Source organism: Dasypus novemcinctus, chromosome 16 (assembly GCF_030445035.2).
Source record: "Dasypus novemcinctus isolate mDasNov1 chromosome 16, mDasNov1.1.hap2, whole genome shotgun sequence".
Classification (NCBI taxonomy): domain Eukaryota; kingdom Metazoa; phylum Chordata; class Mammalia; order Cingulata; family Dasypodidae; genus Dasypus; species Dasypus novemcinctus.
In genome coordinates, this window is record NC_080688.1 from 24,599,332 (window position 1) to 24,619,420 (window position 20,089).

At 47.0% G+C, this 20,089-nt stretch overlaps 1 protein-coding gene across 1 annotated transcript in view; it reads right to left on the reverse strand.

Annotated features, from left to right (window-relative positions):
- APCDD1 (APC down-regulated 1) overlaps positions 1 to 20,089 on the reverse strand; it is a 44,833-nt gene that overhangs the window by 15,978 nt on the left and 8,766 nt on the right. The window contains exons 2-3 of the mRNA XM_058277353.2: positions 15,328 to 15,511; positions 10,285 to 10,816 (exon numbers count right to left, since the gene is read on the reverse strand). Of these exons, the coding sequence (XP_058133336.1) occupies positions 10,285 to 10,816; positions 15,328 to 15,511 (716 nt within the window). The remainder of the gene's footprint in view (positions 1 to 10,284; positions 10,817 to 15,327; positions 15,512 to 20,089) is intronic.

The following is a 20,089-nucleotide window of genomic DNA, read 5'->3' on the forward strand; positions in this document are numbered from 1 at the left end:
CTCTAACCTGAGAAACTGAAAAAAAAATCAGCTGTGCCTTTTTCATTCCTGGCCATTCTAAGAAGGCACCAGTCTTCATCTCTGGATCCTTAAAAAGATGTTTGGGGCTTCTTAGCTAGGGGTGGGTGAATAAGGGATCTCAGTACTTGCAAGAGATGCTGCTAGAATAACACCAAGGATCAAAATGACAATGTGAGTGAGAAGGCCCCCACTACCACCTGGGGTTGTTCCCAAAAGGAGCCGTGTCCGGTGCTTCTCTTTTAAGGGCAGTGGGGCAGGTGTCCCAAGCTCTGTGACAAGGACCAGGCTAAACTGTGGTGGCTTCATGCCAACACTGGTCCTGGGCTGAACTCTGTCTGCAGGGGAGCAAACGGGATTCCCCACAGAGGCACGGGAAAGCTCACCTCCATTGGGGTTGTGAGGATTTAGGGTGGAGGTGGGGGAGAGGGGAGGAGCCTGGCTCTTGGGTGACTGATCTCACCAACCTCCTACACGAGTCAACTTTTCAAAACCTCTTTAGTTGCCATTAAGAAACCAATGATATCATAAACAGGGGTGGATTTTTGGTCTCTTCACAAATAGGGGACAGTCTTAGCCATGGTTTGATAAGGGGAGACACCTCTCTGTTTTCTAGGCAGGTTTAAAAAAATAATTTGGGCTCCTAAGGCTCACAATCCTTGGCTTGCATAAAAACCAGAGGGACCTATAGAAGCTACCATAGGGAAGCAGGAATTGAGGCCTATATATTGTATTGGCTCTTAAAATTTCTCTTTCCTCATGAGCTTTTCTTAAATACGTAGCCTTCCAAGATTGATAAATGGAGAGAGAATTATATATGGTATTTATCATCCCTTACTCACCCACCCCCAGCTAAGATGCCGCAAACCTATCTTTTTAAGGATCCAGAGATGGAGTCTGGTGCCTTCTTAGAATGGCCAGAAATGAAAAAGGCGTTGATTTTTTTTTTTTTTCACTCTGAGAGATCAGTGGCTTTAGGAAGTGGCTCCATCTCCCTTTTTTTTTTTTATGATCCATGTCCTGATGCATAACTCTCATTGGGAGCATGTTCTTTCCCAGGCTTCGTGGCTGGCTTCTATGCCACTCCCTTTCCCCGAATCTTAGAAAGGGCTATTTAAAGGCAGTTCCTGTACATAGATGATTTGAAGGTTAAAGTAGAGGGACCAGAAAGTGTTTCCTTGTTGCTATTTTTTACACCAACTATAAAAAGCTTTAACTCAGAACGAAGAGGGGGGAGAAAACTAGGCTCCCTCTATGATTAAACTCTTAAAAGAAAAAAGATAATCAAGCTTATTCTGAAGATGAAAAAAAAAAAATCAACCTCAAACTTTACGAGTGAGCAGGGCTTGTGGGCAGAAGGGAGTTCTGCCCACTCTGCTTTCTGGTTTCTGCCCAGTGCTGGGGGAACACATCAAATAACAGCTTCGAGTCACATGACATTCAATTCCTAGGAGGATTAAACACGTCATCCCATTAAGCTTTACAACCTCCCAAAAAAGAGCCTGGGCACATTTTACAGATGAGGAGATCAAGGCCTGGAGAGATCAAATAACTTGGCTCAGACAACTTTACAAGCCAGAAGCAGGACTAGGGAGATGAGCTGGCAACAGCCCCCGCTCCCAGGCTCCCTCGCAGGCTGAGGCTGCAGGAACAGGTATCTCCCTACTGGGAGTCGGGTCCCTTGGAAAGGTCCCCTCTGGCTGGTGACTGGTGGGGACCTCCAGACCCCCTTTTCCCTTCTCTGCCCTGCCAGTATTTATTTCTGGAGACTCAGTCAGTCAACAACACTTGCTGACTCTTCATCTGTTTTCACCATCTTCCCCAAATGGAAGAAATGACTTGACATGACCTGGCCATGAACTGATCAACTGCAAAGCAGGCTGAATAAGACAGATGTCTTCAAAGGCAGCATTTTCCTTGCTAAAAGTTTTGTCCATGCAGGAAAAATGGGGGAAGCATCCTTTCCTAGGGTAATTTTCCAACAGATAACCATGGGGTAAAAAGTACATCATTGTTTCTCAGCAAGAAAACCCACCATGGCCAATGACCAATGCTGAAAGCTTTTTTAGAAAATAACTGATTTTTCATGGGTTTGCTTAGGTTTCTCCTATACCATTGCCCATGGATGCTCTTCTTGGGTCTTCTCCATTCTGCGATATGCTCTTTGAGGCCAAGAGCAAGGGTGTTCTCTATGTTTCCTACTTCCAGAAACAACTAGAGGGGGTGCTGAACCTGCAGGGGAGACCGGGGTAACAGAAAGCAGTTGGTATTTAAAGGGATGAATGGATCATGAAGACGTCTTGGTAATGGATCATGGTGATGGGAGCACAACACAGTGAATGCAATTAATATCACTGAGTTGTTTCCCGTGATTAAAATGAGAAATTCTGCATTGTATATTTATCACAATTTTAACAATTAGTAAAACAAAATTTTTAAAAAGAGAAAGATTTCCCCCCAAAAAGACCATTCCTCACAAATGACAAAAGCTACCCTGCCCTGTAGGTGGAACTTCTTAGGATCTGAGATCCTAGGAGTTTACGGCCTCTGGCTCATTTTGGTCACTTCCAGGGGTCATGATGTTATGAGGATTCCATGTTCAAAAAGGAGGAGGGAGAATAGCCAGGCCGATAAAGTTGTGTATCCTTAGCTAGAGCTGCAGGCAGTCATCTCAGTGGCTGGCAGGTGGGGGCTGGTGCTTCTATCTACAAAGTACTGATGTCCCCACCTGGTGACCTGCTCCAGGTGGACACACCTGCTGGAGACCACGTCTCCAACCTGCCACAGCTACCAGTGGAAGGGCCTGGCCTGGAGGAGGAGGAAGGCAGGAAGGTGGACTGCTGATTGCAGGGTTTGTGTTTGAGCACTTAGGGAAGCGAAGCCAACTGAAACTTATGCAACCTGCGGAAAGACAGGCGCTTGGTGGGTCCTTGGGAGCAGCCTTTAAAATGGTCCTAGAAACCGGTTTTCTAAAACATTTAGAATCTCAGAAGTCATGTTAATATCTGTAATCATCAAAACAAAAAAGATAAATTTACCTCCTTCTACACAGACTACACTAGGTTTTAGATAAAAAGGACCCCAAGGAGCTGCTTAGTCTAGTAGAAAAGACTTTAGGAGGGATTTCAGAAGAAACTTTTATTTAATGTTGACCTGTTTCTTTCCCCAACTCCTATTAATTTGAATTCATTTAAATGGTTAAATGGGATGAATTTTAATAATTAACTTAGATTTGCTGTAAACCCTGTAGAGTCCTGGTTTGGACCATTTGTCCACCTCTCTCTCCCCATAGTGCTTAGTGAGAAACTCACATGAGTAAGCACATAATAAATTCTAAGTGATAGATAACCTGCTTGCCCAGGCTTTCTCTCTGTCGTCACAGTTTTTCTTGCCTTTTAAGGGATGAGCTGTTTACCAATCTCATTGTCCCCGGGAAAAAGTACTTACTGGTCTGCTAACTCCTTAAATAAAGCAAACTTGCACGCTATTTATCCGCTGGAAGACTCTGGAATCACCACCGATAATGTACACAAGTGCTTGACTGCAGTGGCATGGTTAGCCATTCTGGGACGCTTCACCCCTTGCCCTAAATACAGCGCCCACCAAAGCTACCATTTTGGCTTTCAGGTCAGACCCCAGCATCTGACCCCAACAGCCAACTCCATTTTCTCAACTCCAAGGGGCAGGTAGGATCTTCTCGAGGCGTCAGTTAGCATTCACACAAGACTGACTGCTGAAATCATTTGGAGACATGACTCCACATGGACTTCCAGCTCTTCCCCTACTTCTTCCATCCCCTTCCTCTCCCCTCAACGGGGAACAAGAGACGCACATGGGCTTCTTTCTCCAATCTCCTATGGTTACTCTTGCAGCCCCAGCCCACCCAGGAATCGAGGCAAGCACATGCCTGGGGAGAAACCCCTGCCTTCTGCATGGCCCATGTCCTGGGACTGGGCTGAAAAGTCCATCACCCATAGTTATCTCGTTCAGAGTCTCCTCATGTCACAAACATCGGGAAGTCCCATGGAATTTGTATTTTTACTTACTTGAAAAAGGCTCTGAAAAGACAAGCTACTTCGAAAACATATGCTTGCTCCTAGTCTAGAAGTTTCTACAGAACAAGAGAGAAAGCATGCTGGTGTTTCCTTCCGTACCCAGGGGACTCCAGAAAGATCTCAGTGGTTTTCCTTCTCTGACCTGCATCTGCTCTGCCATATGTGAGCTTGGCTAAGATATTTATGGTGCAGAGCTGGGGAAGCTGCCTGGCTTTCACAGGATTCCAGTGATTTCCCACCCTGTGGCTGAATCGGAGTAGGATTTTGAAGAAAGACCGATTCTATTTGCTTGAAAGTCTGATCCTAAGGCTTTGGTACTTCCCAGCACCCAGCAATCATTCACTTTTAAGTACTGTTCGATTCTACCACTAAAAGAACAAGCCCGGTTAACTCTTCAATTGCATGATCCTGGGGAACCCAGGCAGAGGGAGATGGCTGCCTGATTTTGAACTGGATTCTGACAAAGCATCTACTATCAGTTTTATTTTAGTTTATCTTGTTTTTTAATTAATGAAGAGTAGCCAATTTCATAATGACAGCATTCTCCCGGCACACCTGATTCTCTTCAAATCTAAGTTACTTGCCAAAGGATTTTGAACCTCACAGCAAAGCTGTAGAACTCTTAGAAAAACAAGATAATTTAATGTTTCTATTTTCACTTGGTGTCCCATTTCCAGAGGGGCCTGAGACTAGTGGTTTCAAACTCAATTTAGCATTTAAACTAATTTTCAGCCAGGTCTCTACGGACCAGCAATTAGGAAAGGCAAAGAGTTCAAAGAAGAAGGGTTATAACCTCTCAAAGGCATGCTTGTGCGGTCTTTCATTTGCCTCTCGCCGGCACTCCTCCCTGCCCCTAGCCAAGGCTGCCGCCACCAGCCTACCCAACCTGCTCCTGCAGGGCCTGCCGCTGGCAGGGCAAACTGTGGTTTTCGTTTCTCTGTGTCTGGAAAGACACCAATGTCTAAGTCCATTTATTCGTTCTCATAGCTGTCCTGGGGAAGGGATCTAAAAACATCCTGACGACTTTACTGCAAACTGCCAAGAGGTACAACGCAAAGAACAACAAGAGAAGAATGGTCCCTTTCAGCTCCCAGAGACATGAAGTGGCTCAGGTTGTCCAGACTTCAGGCACAGCTTTTGATTAACCTCCCCTTGGCCATGCAGGCTGGGCGGGAAGGCAGAGTGGTTGGAGAGCTCAAAGGGGAGGCTCTGGAAGCCGGGGTCCTCCAATCAGCCCTGCTGCCATCTTGGTCCACGGCCCATGGCATTCTTTTGCCTCAAAGTCCTAGTTTTTGTTTTGTTTTCACTTTAATTTTGTGGTGGTCATTGTGTTTAGGTCATTTAAGATCATGGCATAAATTTCCCAAAAGTACAAAAGGATATTTAGTGAAAAGTCTCTGTGCAGCTATGTGGCTTCCTTCCTCAGAGGCAATCAATTAAGTTTCCCATGTCCCCTTCCAGAATTATTCTATTCTTTTGGAAGCATATCTTCTTTTCCTCCTTTTATTATTATTTTTACACACATGGTATCATACTCTTCATGCTCTTCTGACCCTTCCTTTCTTTTTTTAACTCAGCAGTATGCCCTGGCTAATATACCAAAGGTCTGTACCCCTAATAGTTCTCTAATCAGGCAGGCAACCAGGCCTAGGGTTTAAAGAGTCTGCTTCTTAACCATCAAGGTCGATGTCTCCATGACTGTCTGAGCAGCTCAGGGAGCAGGAAAGGGGAGGAAGCGTTTTATGGCTGGGCATCATAAAACATTCTGATGGCTGTGGTCAACGGTCCTTCTCACTCCTCTAAGAGCCCCAGGCCCAGAAGGGCTCCTTCCCACAGGCGGGGGGGTGGGGGGGGGTGGGGGGGTGGGGGGGGGTGGGGGGGGGAGAAGAAAGCTTTGGTAAGGAGCCCTTTCCAGAAGCCAGACAACTGCACGCTTCCACTCGAGTCCTTTACTTTTACCATTTTATGGAGATGAGAAGCTAATGTTCCAAAAAGTCCCATAACACTATCAACACCCACAGTGACGAGAGCAGAACTGACTTGAAATTGAATTCCACTTCCAAAACCCATATTCTTGTCGATATAACCAGACTGTGTTTTAAAAAAAAAAAAAGCTCTTCAGTTTCCGTTTATAAAAATTCTACAAAGGTCAGCCCTGCAACTGCCAGGCCCAATATTTAGTAATTCTCACTTTTAAGACGCCACTTTTCCTCCAGGGGCCCTGTGCATGTGCCTTTCCTCTCCCCAAGGACAGCTGTGTGCAGTGGGTGGACACCAACCAGAATGGAAACGTCCAGAATGGACAGCTGCCACAAGGCGGGAAGTGCGCGCGCAAGCCTCATCTGGAGTTACCTTTTTACCTTGTAGACTTTCAGATGGTCTGGAAGGGCCATACCAACTAGAAGGACAGAAAATGAACTGGAAGTGAAGAGAGCAGAGGTAAGACAAGAAAGCTTTGTTAGAGTTACCGCTTTTCTTTTTTCAGTCTAAAAAGAGCTTAAGAGCTCAAAGAGCCAATTGCAAGTGAGAGCCTGAATTGGAGTGCCTGCAAATGACAAGCCCAAGGTCAAGTGACACCAGCCCAGGGCAAGTTCCGGGATTACAGTGTGCCCACCTGGAGTACTTTAGCCTTATTACTCAGACGCAGACTCACTTCTTGTCCGCTGCTCATGAGAGTCTCTGTAGTGAGGGGAGAAGAAGAAAAGGGCCCTCCTTGTTAGGCAGAGCTTAATGAAGGTGCAGGGGAGATGCAGGTGGAGGCTCTTGTTTAGCATGAGGTTTGTGGATTATTTGTGGGCCATTTTTTATTCATGACATTCTTATTTCCCATCACTGGAGATCATTTGAAAGTCGGTTAGACTGTACTCAGAGAAACACAAATATAGGTTTGAAAAGCCCCTTTTCCCTGCTACTATCTCGAACCAGAGATGTAAGAGCAGTACCATTCAGCTGCAGTGTTCCAGACAATGCTACCAAGTGCACAGAGCCCAGAAAGATACTGGGCCACTTCCCCCAACACAGACAGCAAAGCCTGGCCGAGAAACCACCACCCTTGCCCAGCTATCAGTGGCGAGCACAGTCTCCTCTTTCTGCCTTTCCTGAGGAGGTCACCATATTGCAAAGGGCAGACCCTTTGGCTTCCTGCTCTCTCCAACCCTTCAAAGTAAATATTGTCATGGGGTCAAACATTAGAAGCACCCCCTGCCTCCCTGCCCTAACTCACCTCTTCTCCTATGGCTGGTTTGACATATACAAGGCAGAAATAATGGCCAGGGCTCATATTCTGTGTTGGAACAAGCCCCAGGTGGTATCTGAAGTCCCACTGGCCAGTTGCCCAAATGAGGGGGTGGGTGGGAGCAGGGGTCCGAGGCCACGCACTCCCTCTCTGTTGGGCTCCATCACCCACAGCCAAGGGCCCTGACTAGACACATCCAAGGAAGCAGTCTCTGCCAATGGGCCTTTCTCGGCACAGTTTTCAAAAGTACAATAAAAGGTATTTTAGTACATGAGCTCACAATAACACAGATAAAATGAGATAATACCCAGTAGCCTTTGGCAGGGGAAGTACTCTGTGATACCTCCACCAGTTACGAATTGGCTCAAAGGACACATAAGGAAAAAAAAATTTTAAAAGATGAATACACTGCCAAGCAAAATCCACTGGGGTAGTACAATTAGAGGGTTCCTGTTCCAGAAAGGGATTCCTGGGAGCCCATCTGAGCAACTGGGAAGATACTTTAGGAAATCCTGAATGGCCCACATGCTGGGTCTGCTCCCCTGTAACTGTCATAAGAAGCAAATCACCCTTGTCTGCCTTCGATTTCAGATGTTTGTGGTGGTATGGTCCAGTGATAGATTTGCCATCCACTCTCAGCCTGTGACTTCCATAATTACAGAAATATTGCTGGAGAAAAGAGCATATGAGGTTTTGATTTTTCCCTGCCTTCCTTAGTTCTCCCCTCTAATTAATGACTTTATACTTCACTTAGTAAAATGGGAAAAATGGGGACTCTGGAAAAAAGTGGTTTCAGTTCATGCTCCAGCTCTGAAACTCAATAGCCTGTGACCTCGGGCAGATCATTTCATTCCTAGCACCTCAGCTTCCTCTCCCACATAAAAGGGCACTGATGGTATTCACATCTCAAGGTGGCAGTGAAGACTGAAGGAAGTAATGTGTGTGAGGCGAGTTTAAAAAAATATAAAGAACCCCGCAAGTGGCATCATCACTTCTCCCGGTCTTGCTCCCACTCCCCTATTGGGCTGCAATTGTTGTGTCTGCTCAGTGTCTTTTCCAAATGAGGCTACAACATCTCCATATTTCCCTTCATTCTTTCCTCTTAGACTCAAAGAAGAGGGCCCTTGAATATTAGAGCTGAAATGAGACTTAGGAATTTCCTAGTGCAACTGCCCAGCCACCAGCCCACCACCACCAGCCCAGCCACCAGTGCAGCTACCAGCCTATTACCAGCCCAGCCACCAGTGCAGCTACCAGCCTATCATCAGCCCAGCCACCAGCCCACCACCAGCTCAGCCACCAGTGCAGCTACCACCCTATCACCAGCCCAGCCACCAGCCCACCACCAGCTCAGCCACCAGTGCAGCTACCAGCCTATCATCAGCCCAGCCACCAGCCCACCACCAGCTCAGCCACCAGCCCAGCCACCAGCCCACCACCAGCTCAGCCATCAGTGCAGCTACCAGCCTATCACCAGCCCAGCCACCAGTGCAGCTACCAGCCTATCACCAGCCCAGCCACCAGCCCACCACCAGCTCAGCCACCAGTGCAGCTACCAGCCTATCACCAGCCCAGCCACCAGCTCAGCTACCAGCTCAGCCACCAGCCCGCCACCAGCTCAGCCACCAGTGCAGCTACCAGCCTATCATCAGCCCAGCCACCAGCCCACCACCAGCTCAGCCACCAGCCCAGCCACCAGCCCACCACCAGCTCAGCCATCAGTGCAGCTACCAGCCTATCACCAGCCCAGCCACCAGTGCAGCTACCAGCCTATCACCAGCCCAGCCACCAGCCCACCACCAGCTCAGCCACCAGTGCAGCTACCAGCCTATCATCAGCCCAGCCACCAGCCCACCACCAGCTCAGCCACCAGCCCAGCCACCAGCCCACCACCAGCTCAGCCATCAGTGCAGCTACCAGCCTATCACCAGCCCAGCCACCAGTGCAGCTACCAGCCTATCACCAGCCCAGCCACCAGCCCACCACCAGCTCAGCCACCAGTGCAGCTACCAGCCTATCACCAGCCCAGCCACCAGCTCAGCTACCAGCTCAGCCACCAGCCCGCCACCAGCTCAGCCACCAGTGCAGCTACCAGCCTATCATCAGCCCAGCCACCAGCCCACCACCAGCTCAGCCACCAGCCCAGCCACCAGCCCACCACCAGCTCAGCCATCAGTGCAGCTACCAGCCTATCACCAGCCCAGCCACCAGTGCAGCTACCAGCCTATCACCAGCCCAGCCACCAGCCCACCACCAGCTCAGCCACCAGTGCAGCTACCAGCCTATCATCAGCCCAGCCACCAGCCCACCACCAGCTCAGCCACCAGCCCAGCCACCAGCCCACCACCAGCTCAGCCATCAGTGCAGCTACCAGCCTATCACCAGCCCAGCCACCAGTGCAGCTACCAGCCTATCACCAGCCCAGCCACCAGCCCACCACCAGCTCAGCCACCAGTGCAGCTACCAGCCTATCACCAGCCCAGCCACCAGCTCAGCTACCAGCTCAGCCACCAGCCCGCCACCAGCTCAGCCACCAGCCCACCACCAGCCCAACCACTGGCACAGCTACCAGCCTATCACCAGCCCAGCCACCAGTGCAGCTACCAGCCTATCACCAGCCCAGCCACCAGCCTATCACCAGCCCAGCCACCAGTGCAGCTACCAGCTCAGCCACCAGCCCAGCCAGCGGCACAGCTACCAACCTATCACCAGGCCAGCCACCTGTACACTTCAAAAATGAGCAGAGATGCCAGAATCCAAAAGGCAAGTCATTGGGGGACCTGGATCTCCTCCATGCCTGCTCCATCTCCACTCCCCTCACAGCAGCCCCCAGCCTCAGTTTGCCCCTCAGCAGCCCAGAATTCCACTTTTGTGGGATTCCCTTCACCCCACCTATGGTCCTTCACAGTCAGTCACTCCTTTTAGTTAGTAGCAAGGAGCCACTAGGTTCTAAGGGCAGCTGGTTGACACAGGTACCTTGGCATTCTGCAGAGGGGGCTGGTAGCTGGATGGCCGGTAGAACATTCTCTGGGAGGCATCAGTGTGGATGTCGCCGAGGAAAAGCTCCTCAACCAGGTGGTCCAAGTTGTGGTGCAGGTACTGCTTCTCCACCCGGATGAGCTGAAGCTCATGCATGGCAAAATTCACAGCCCTGGTACACTCACAGCCGCCCTCCTCCCGCCACAGGTCGTAGGGCACGTCCTGAATCCAGGAACTCCCAGTGGGGACAAACCCGGGACACGTGTGGTTGACCAAGTGGCTGAGCTTTTCCACGACGGCTTCGGTGTGGCAGATGACCTGGACTCTGTGCAGCTGGTAGTCTGCTTCCGTGCCCCCGCGGATGATCCAGGAGGCTTGGCGAAGGCGGATCTTGCCACGGATGATGAGGGTATAGGTAGGATTTGTGCAGCGGTTGCCGCCGTAATAAAACTGGTAGGCCTTGAAGGTGTTATTGGGATAGAATCTGTAAGATCTGGTGATGAACTCCGGCCCTGACCTCACTTCGCATCTGAAGAAGAAAAGGGGGAAGGAAAGATGTTTTTAAGTCCAAAGGCTTGAGATTCATTATGATAGTAAGAAATTATGATCCTAGGAAGAGAAGGCTGACTATGGGCCAGACCCTGTTCTAAGTGCCTTCTAGAACCTAGTTCACCCAAACCTCCCACCAACCAATGAGTTAGGTACTGTTGCCATCTCCATTTTATAGATGAGGAAACCAAGGCACAGAGAGGTTGGGGAATGTACCCAAGGTCACTCGACTAGCAAGTATCAGAGCCAGAATTTTTTTTTTAAAGATTTATTTATTTTATTTTTCTCTCCCTCTCCACCCCCCCACCCCAGTTGTCTGTTCTCTGTGTCTATCTGCTGCATATTCTTCTTTGTCCGCTTCTGTTGTTGTCAGCGGCACAGGACTCTGTGTCTCTTTTTGTTGCGTCATCTTGTTGGGTCAGCTCTCCGTGTGTGTGGTGCCATTCCTGGGCAGGCTGCACTCTCCTTCGCGCTGGGTGGCTCTCCTTACAGGGCACACTCCTTGCTCGTGGGACTCCCCTATGCAGGGGACACCCCTGTGTGGCAGAGCACTCCTTGCGTGCATCAGCACTGCACATGGGTCAGCTGCACACGGGTCAAGGAGGCCCAGGGTTTGAACCGCGGACCTCCCATGTGGTAGACGGATGCCCTAACCCCTGGGCCAAGTCCGCTTCCCCAGAGCCAGAATTTGACCCAGGTGGCCTGGCTCTAGCATCTGTGCACCTAATTCCTCTATACCAGAAAGTCCTTCGCTTGCAGGCTTGAGAGAGTAGGACAGCAACACACCCATCCTTGGCCCCACTATGGTCCCGCAGGTACAAGAGCATTTTGCTCTTTCCAGATGAGGAAGAAGAGTGTAATGCCAGTGGATAAAAGAAGTTCTCGTCTACCAGTTCAAACATGGTTTTCTTCATTTCCTTAATGCTTTTCATTCCACACACCCCGCATTAAAAAGGTAGGTATTCTGTCTGCTGTCACCCTGAAGCTGAATCTAGTCTTGTGGGGATATCACCTGGAGGCAATTGGACTTCCTGCCCTCTGGTCCATTCAAAACTAATTTTCCCTCTTGCAGAAAAATGATGGTGCAATTACTGTTAATTGTGAAAACAGAGCTAAAGTAAAGATAAGGGTTCCTTACATTTTGACAGCTTGTAATGAGAAAACGCCCTTTGCTGGGGCATTAGATAGATTCCTAAGCCAGATGTACATAGATGGGGTCTATGGAACACAACAAGCTCAGTAGGTTTTACTTGGATAAATTCCTCACATAGCTGTAAGTGTAATAAATTCAAACATTTGCAGCATGGCCTGCGCTCAGGAACAGTGGGGGATTTTCTTTAATCTGTTGGCCAAAGAATTCATCTGTAACATTTTACTAGATCTAGGATAAGTTTCATCATGACTTTCATCTCATCAATCATGACCTTATAACTCAGTGTCTACAAGCTCACAACTTCCACAAAGAATTCTGGTTTGAGATGACTCAGCATTGCTAAGTCAAGCAGTGGGGCCAAAACCGTAAAGGTAACTGGTATTCAAAATTGCTAACAGGTTAACTTTTTAGTTAACAAATGAGTGAAAAACACCATTTCAAAGCTGGTTCCTTTTTCTCTATATATACGATTTTTGGCAGTTGATGTCAAATAACATCACTCAGCACTTTAAACATCATAATTGATGAAAAAGGAGTTAAGAGAAGATGCAGATTTTCTCCTCCAGGGAAAGCTGGTGTAAGCAGTGAGATCACTCATTTATTTTTCATCTAAGTATTGACAGTCTGTTGACTGTGCCTCCCTCCAAAGGACAGTGGCACCTCAAGTCCATTCATTTCTCCATCGCTCCTCTCACTAGTCTTACCTACTCCTCTGTCACCTCCCAAACCACTGTTTCTATGATCCATTTGCCACACGGTAACCAGAGTGTGTTTTAATAAAGCTGGACCATGTTCTAAGCATGCCTGGTGCTGTGAACACTTCAGAGCTGGCCCTGTTTTCCTTTTTGGCTGTGGATGAGGTGATCCTCCTTTTTTTTCTTTAATTTTTTTAAGAAGAAGTTTTAGATTACACACATGTTACATAAAAAAATATAGGGAATTCCCACATGGCCCACCTCTCTCCCCTCCCACTTTCCCACATCTTTCATTAGTGTGGTACATTTCTTATAACTGATGAACTCATATTGAAGCATTGCTACTAACTGTGGACTACAGTTTACATTATAGTTTACACTCTGCTGTGCACAAATTTATAGGATATGACAAAATGCATCCGTTATTGCAAAGTCATGCAGGACAATTCCAATGTCCTGAGACTGCCCTCACGTTATACCTATTCTTCCATCTCCCTGCCCTCAGAACCTCTGTTGGCCATGGCCTTTAAATCAATGGTAAAAGTTCTTCCACTGCTAAAATAAAAAGTCTACTTTAATCCATTGTTCATTCCCCAATCCTGTGGATTAGGGGATGGTGATGTTCATTCTAATGATGCTGTTTCTAATTGAGAGGGGGCTTAGATCCCGTGGGGCAGATGGATGGAACTGTCTTGCTTGCAGTTGCAGACACTCTCTGTTCCTTGGGATGGGCTTTGTCCATCACCATCTCCTTGTCAATTGTCTTGGTTGAGTCCAGTAAACTGGCTTCCCAGTGTAACAGAGTTAGACTCACTTATAGTTTCCCTACACATGGCTCTTCTGCCCCCCCCTTTTTTTTTTAAGATTTATTTATTTATTTCTCTCCCCTTCCCCCCCACCCTGGTTGTCTGTTCTCTGTGTCTATTTGCTGCGTCTTCTTTGTCCGTTTCTGTTGTTGTCAGCGGCATAGAATCTGTGTTTCTTTTTGTTGCGACATCTTGTTGTGTCAGCTCTCCAGGTGTGCAGCACCATTCCTGGGCAGGCTGCACTTTCTTTCGTGCTGGGTGGCTCTCCTTACGGGGTGCACTCCTTGTGTGTGGGGCTCCCCTACGCGGGGACACCCCTGTGTGGCACGGCACTCCTTGCACACATCAGCACTGTGCATGGGCCAGCTCCACACGGATCAAGGAGGCCCGGGGTTTGAACCGCGGACTTCCCATGTTGTAGACGGGTGTCCTAACCACTAGGCCAAGTCTACCACCCTCTTCTGCCCCTTTTATTTGAACCTATAATTAGCACTGTACTTGTTAAATTTATGTCCCAGAGACTTAAATCTTTGGCCTGTTCATGTGTCGGTTGAGCCCTGAATCTCGGGAGAGTTGCACACCTACTCTCCTCTTCTTTTCTAAACCCCAGCCACAGGGCTCTCTGTCTTCTCCAGCCAAGCCATGTTCTTGCACTCTCTGCCACCTAGCCAGGCTTTCTCATTCTTCCAGGTGGATGTTCTTCCCATCTGTGCACAGCAAAGATGTCTCAGCTCAAGTGTTACCTTTTTAAATAGAATTTCCCACTCTGACCCTCAACCTAAACTTGGACCTCCCTGGTATTCTCTCCTGGTGCCTGGTTTCTTTTTTAACTTCATTTTACTTACCCCATTTTACAACCACATGTTCCTCTGTTTTATTTTGTAAAATCCCTGAAGAGTGGGAGTATGTCTGTTTTGCTCACTGCTAATAGACACAAAATCCAGAAGAGTGTTTGGCACCAAGTAGGCCCTCAATAAATATTTGCTGTATAAAAGGATAAGTTATTTTAAAGTACAGCATGTCAAGATTGGATATGCAAATGTTGGGCAGTTATTTCAAAAGACGCCGTTTTTAGAAAAAATGCCAGGTCTTCATCTTATAAAATTTCTTTTCTTTTTTCTCTTCTCCATTTTCATATAATCTCTCCCCAAGGTACCTGGAGCTGCTATCCATATCCCAGGTGCAGTGCACAGGGAGAAGTGATCAGATCCCAGCATTAGTCTTGTTAATCCTCAGCAATTTAAAAGGAAGGGAAAAAAAATTACAGGTCTGCCTCTATGCTCTTCTTTAGAGGGCTAATGGAAGATAAACCAGAGCTCAAACCGGGCCAAAGCTGAGCTCCATAGCATGGAAAAGAATCCAAGAACCCTATCCTAGCTAGAGGAGGTAGTCTGAGTACCTTTTAACTTACCTTGAAGCTGTATATTAAATTACCAGAATATATTAGAATACGTAGCCCCATAAGAAGCCTGCCAGTCATGTTTCAGGCTTGGTGAAACACAGGACTCTTAATTTCCCTTGCTAATGGCTTCTTTTTATAAACAAGTGGTCCGATAGAGTTCAGTAAACAAGACTCTATTCACTCACAGTCTGTGGTTAACTGTGGTACCATATGATCCCTGTTCTAGCATTAGATTTCTCCAGTACGCAGAGATCTGTCTTTTAACCAACCATAGTTTCAGAAAGTTGCTGGGTGCTTCTGTGAAAACGTAGGCGACGCCTCAGTCACTGCCAATGATATAAGGTTTCTGTGCATCTGAGAAGCCAGAAAAGGGGCTTCCCACGCAAGCGTTCTCTCCAGTCCTCCCCAGCCCCATTCCCACTCGTACAGCCTTACCCCGTGGACACCCAGTGCCCCTCGATGGTTGGGGGCATCTGGACAGTGATCCGGGCGCCGCTGTGGAGGTGTTTCAGCATGTGATGGCACTGGGACTCCTTGAAAGCTCTCCAGGCACTTTTCTCTAAGGCACGAGGATGGGACCTGCTGTCTGGATGAACGAGGGCAGAACCCTCTCCCAGCCCTGAAGAGGAAAAGTGGACAGTGAACCAAAAGGAGACTCAGGCTGAAAGCAGCCCTTCTGCGGCAGTGAGGCGGCCCCAGCTGGCAATGCACTCTTGCTCCATCAGACCGCTCTCTAGCATCTGGTCTCTGAGAAATCACCGTCCAAAGCTGGGAGTGTCCCCGGAGACCCTTCCACAAGTGAAGAAAGTGAGATCCCCCAGATCATGACATGCTTGAGGCCACTTGGCCAGTTCCTTGCGAACTCAAATTCCTACATCTATGAAACAGCAAATAGGTGGTGCATCTAAATGGGTAGTGGCACAGCGTCAGCAAAGTGATGCCACAGGAGGTATAGACGAGAGAAGTGGAAATACTCTCCAACTACAAAAGCAGAGGAGACAGGATTGAAGGGAGAGGTGAGAAAGGGGTTATCTGGAAGACTGGGCACATGCCACGGCATCCACAGGAGAGAAAGGAAAGGGTGAGGGGGCCAGGCTCAGGAAGAATGCAGCTGGGCCAGAATGGAGGAGAAAAGCCCAGAGGACAGCCTGGGGGACCCCCGGCTGGGATCTGTTCCCTGGCTTTGCTCCCACCAGTTTGCCATAAGCCACACCCATCCACTCTCTCTTGGTCTCCAAGTGGATGGCTTCTTTGGAACTGCTGTCAATGGAGAACAAATGCTCGACCTTCCCTACAGCATGGGATGGTATGAACCCCCCATTATCTTTCAAGCCAAGCCTTCTTCCCCACAAAAGCCAGCGACCAACTGAATATACAAGATCAGTTTCAATTAGGAACTGATTGTAAGAAGATTGCATATTTTTTTCCCCAGGGCTAAAGGAACACTAGGACTCAGCTTACCATCAATAACACAGGTAGTTTGGGTTGGCCAAAATCCATACATGTGAACTTACTGCTAGCCTAGTGTTCAAAAAAAATAATCAAGGAAAACAAATGGAGTCATAATCTGAAAGCCCACTGTTTCCTTTGAGATTCATTTCTGAATTAACGAATCAGTAGGTCTCTGTTGTGGACCTACTAAGTGCTCAGCACTGTGTTAGCAAAAACAGACACTGGTTAGACAAATGTACCAAAAGAAAAGACAAAGCATACACAAAATAAAACATACCTGTTAGAACCCTACTTAAGAAGAGACAAGTATGTATTTTCCAGTCAACACCTGAATAACTTCATAGAGAAACCATGGTTTATGAGAGGTTATTTGCAAATGAAAATCTGGATACAAAATATAATGACTTAAGGCAACATGATAAAAGTCTATCTCGATAAACACAGAGCCACATATTGACAGCATTCAGATCATTGTAAAATACTCAGATATTGGTCATCATGTGGACAAAACATTCTGAGGATTGAATGATTTTTTTTTTTTTCAATAGAAAGTTTTGGGCACTGAGAAAACACAATTCTTTTAGTCAAGTCAGCTGGTATTGGCCTGAGCTAAAATGTGGTAAACACTGAAAATTAAACATCTGTCTAGTGGTGTCACTGTTTGATGTTCATGGCTTTTTAAAGCAAGAACCTCCTATCCTGTGGTCCATGAGATCCCTGGCTTCCATGAGAGGGAATATTTTTCCACTACAGCAATACTCCTGGAATTCTCCTCCATCGCTCATTCCATCCTTGCAAGTGAAGTGGCACATATTATGGAAAAGGAACTAAGCATGCTTGACTCAGTCACTTTTGTCTGTTTTCAAGAGCAGCCTGTTCACAAAATGCATGCACTTTGACTGGCCTCCTGCCAGGCAGTTGTTCTGCTGATGCAGTGGAAGGTCTGAAACACTCAAGGTGAACGATCAGCAATCTCATCACATGCACACACCTAAACTGTATCTTCCAATGGACCCCTGATCATTTTCTGACATCTCTGTTGATCTTTCTCAAACTTAGCTTTGAGTTAGAATTGGAATCAGGGGTATTATTCATTGTACCCTGTTAATCCCAAGAGTTGCTTAATTATCATGCTCAAAGGAAGCTTTTCCTGAATGTTCTCATTATGCAATTAAGGTATGAAACACAGTACAATTTGCCAACCAGTGAGTCAATTGTGGGTTTTTTTACCATGCAGCTAACTTAAAATTAATTTTAATCGAAGTCATAATGTATTGGGAGTTCGGGAAGACGGTTTTAAACATGACAGGCAAGGCATTCAGAAAAGATGCCATCGTGTTACCGTCAACCACGTCGTGCTCTAAAAACCGACTTGGAAACCTATTTACACCCAGCAAATGTTTTCCCACAAAGATCATAAAAGCTGCAAGGAGAGTGGATTTAGATAAAATCCTCAGAGCCAGGCTGCTTGGGTTTGACACTGGATCTGCCACTTAAAGGATTTCATCAAATCTAAGACTTCAATGATGGTTAAGATGCATCATTATTTTATGTACTAGTGGAAAACACATTTCCATTTAAAGGATGACACAATACCTTACCAGCAGTCTTTGGGATATGCATGAATCATTCACAGCAGCCTCCGATGGCTTTGGAATTTCTTTTATCTATTCAAAGGGATTTGGCAATTTCTCTGGCCTTCGGTTGCACTGCTTCACATGTGACAGGTAATCAACTGCTTTTTGTCTATCTCAGTGACAAAACACAAGCACAGCCTCATCTTTTTGAGGGTACCTTCCTTTGCAAGTAATTAACTGTTGCTGTGTGAGAAAATATGAAATTGCAGTTATTTTTCCAGCGAAAAATATTTGCTTTGCTAATGTCAAAGCAATACTCCATCGTTTTGATATATAAGAGTCCTTTCTGCATCTCACCATGATTTGTCTTTTCAGTACTGATGGTGTAAAAAATTTTGCTGTATCCCGATGCTTTTATTATTTTTTTTTCTTTATTTTTACAGGAGCTTTAGATTACATAAATGTTACATCAGAAATAGAGGGGATTCCTATATACCCCATCGCCCACACACACTTTTCCCCATTAACAACATCTTTCATTAGTGTGGTTCATTTGTTACAATTGATGAACACATATGGAAGCATTGCCACTAACCATGATCCACAGTTTACATTATGTTTTACACTTTCCACTGCACAACTGTAATTTTTGAGTTATTGAGTACCAAGATTGTTTAACCCAGTCATTCAAATCGCTCTTTTCAAAACCAGCCTGTTTGCCACTAAGCTCAGGAGTGCTAAGGATGCATCCAAAGGAACTGATATGATAGGCTCTGAGCTGCCTCGTTCAAGTTCACACAGGTGAAGGCCAGCACACCTTCTCTGTCAGTGCCGCCTGCTGGCTGTCGGGACTAGGACCCTGTCCATTGTAAGTCACACCATTTCAAAGGTTTTAAAATATGGAATAAAATGTGTATCTTACCATTGATGAAATAGAGTCTTTGCTTTGGGACTCTGAAAGAGTTACTTAACCTTCCAAGCTATAGTCTACTAGTCTAATTAAGGGATAAAAACATTACCCACCTCCTAGGGTTGTTCCCAGGACTAGCTGAGACTATTTCTTAGCACAGTGCCTGGAGCATAGTAAGTTCTCATTCAATGTTAGCTGTTAGTGTTCTAGACCACTCTCAGAACATTTCTTTCTAACTAATAGAGCAGTTAAAATAATGATGAAGCTCAACTAGAGAAGGTGGATTCAAGCTCTGAGAAGGAAAACGTGTTCAGAGTAAAAAGACGAGGCTTCTGGGCAAAGTCAAATGAAGACCCTTGATGAAGAAGAGGGAGGGACCAAAGGAGTTGGGATCCATGGTTGTTAAGTTCTTTTCATGTGAAGAAATACCTATTAACTATGCCTCTGTGTATTTTAGAGGGTGAGGTGTAAAGGAGAAATCAAGATAAGTTTTTCTGACCCTGACCATTTTTTAAGGGCTCATTTCACCAACAAGGGCAGAGGTGATGGAGGAGGGCTCTGAAGAAGAAAGCCAGAGGAAGAGGGGGACAGGGGTTCTCATTTGGTGTGGGTGTTCAGAAGGCTAGAATCACAGTGTGGAGGGAACCTACACTTACGTGCTAGAGTCATGGGGTGAAGGGAACTTACAGTTTTGCTTTTTTTTCAGTGGTGGAAGAAATACACCCAAGAACCACCAATATGCAAATCATTAGAAAGCTGGCAAAAGACTCATTGATTACTCAGGGTTTCTCGAAATAATTTCCTTTTTTTAAAGATTTATTTAATTCCCCCCCTCCCCCGGTTGTCTGTTCTCTGTGTCTATTTGCTGCGTCTTGTTTCTTTGTCCGCTTCTGTTGTCGTCAGCGGCACGGGAAGCGTGGGCAGCGCCATTCCTGGGCAGGCTGCACTTTCATTCGCGCTGGGCGGCTCTCCTTGCGGGGCGCACTCCTTGCGTGTGGGGCTCCCCTACGCGGGGGACACCCCTGTGTGGCAGGGCACTCCTTGCGCACATCAGCACTGCGCATGGGCCAGCTGCACATGGGTCAAGGAGGCCCGGGGTTTGAACCGCGGACCTCCCATGTGGTAGACGGACGCCCTAACCACTGGGCCAAGTCCGTTTCCCATAATTTCCTTTTTCACTATCATTCTCACTTGAAAAAGAGCAAAGCTCAGGAACTTGGCCAGACAGCAAGAGGCTTGGTCCACGTGAACACCAAAA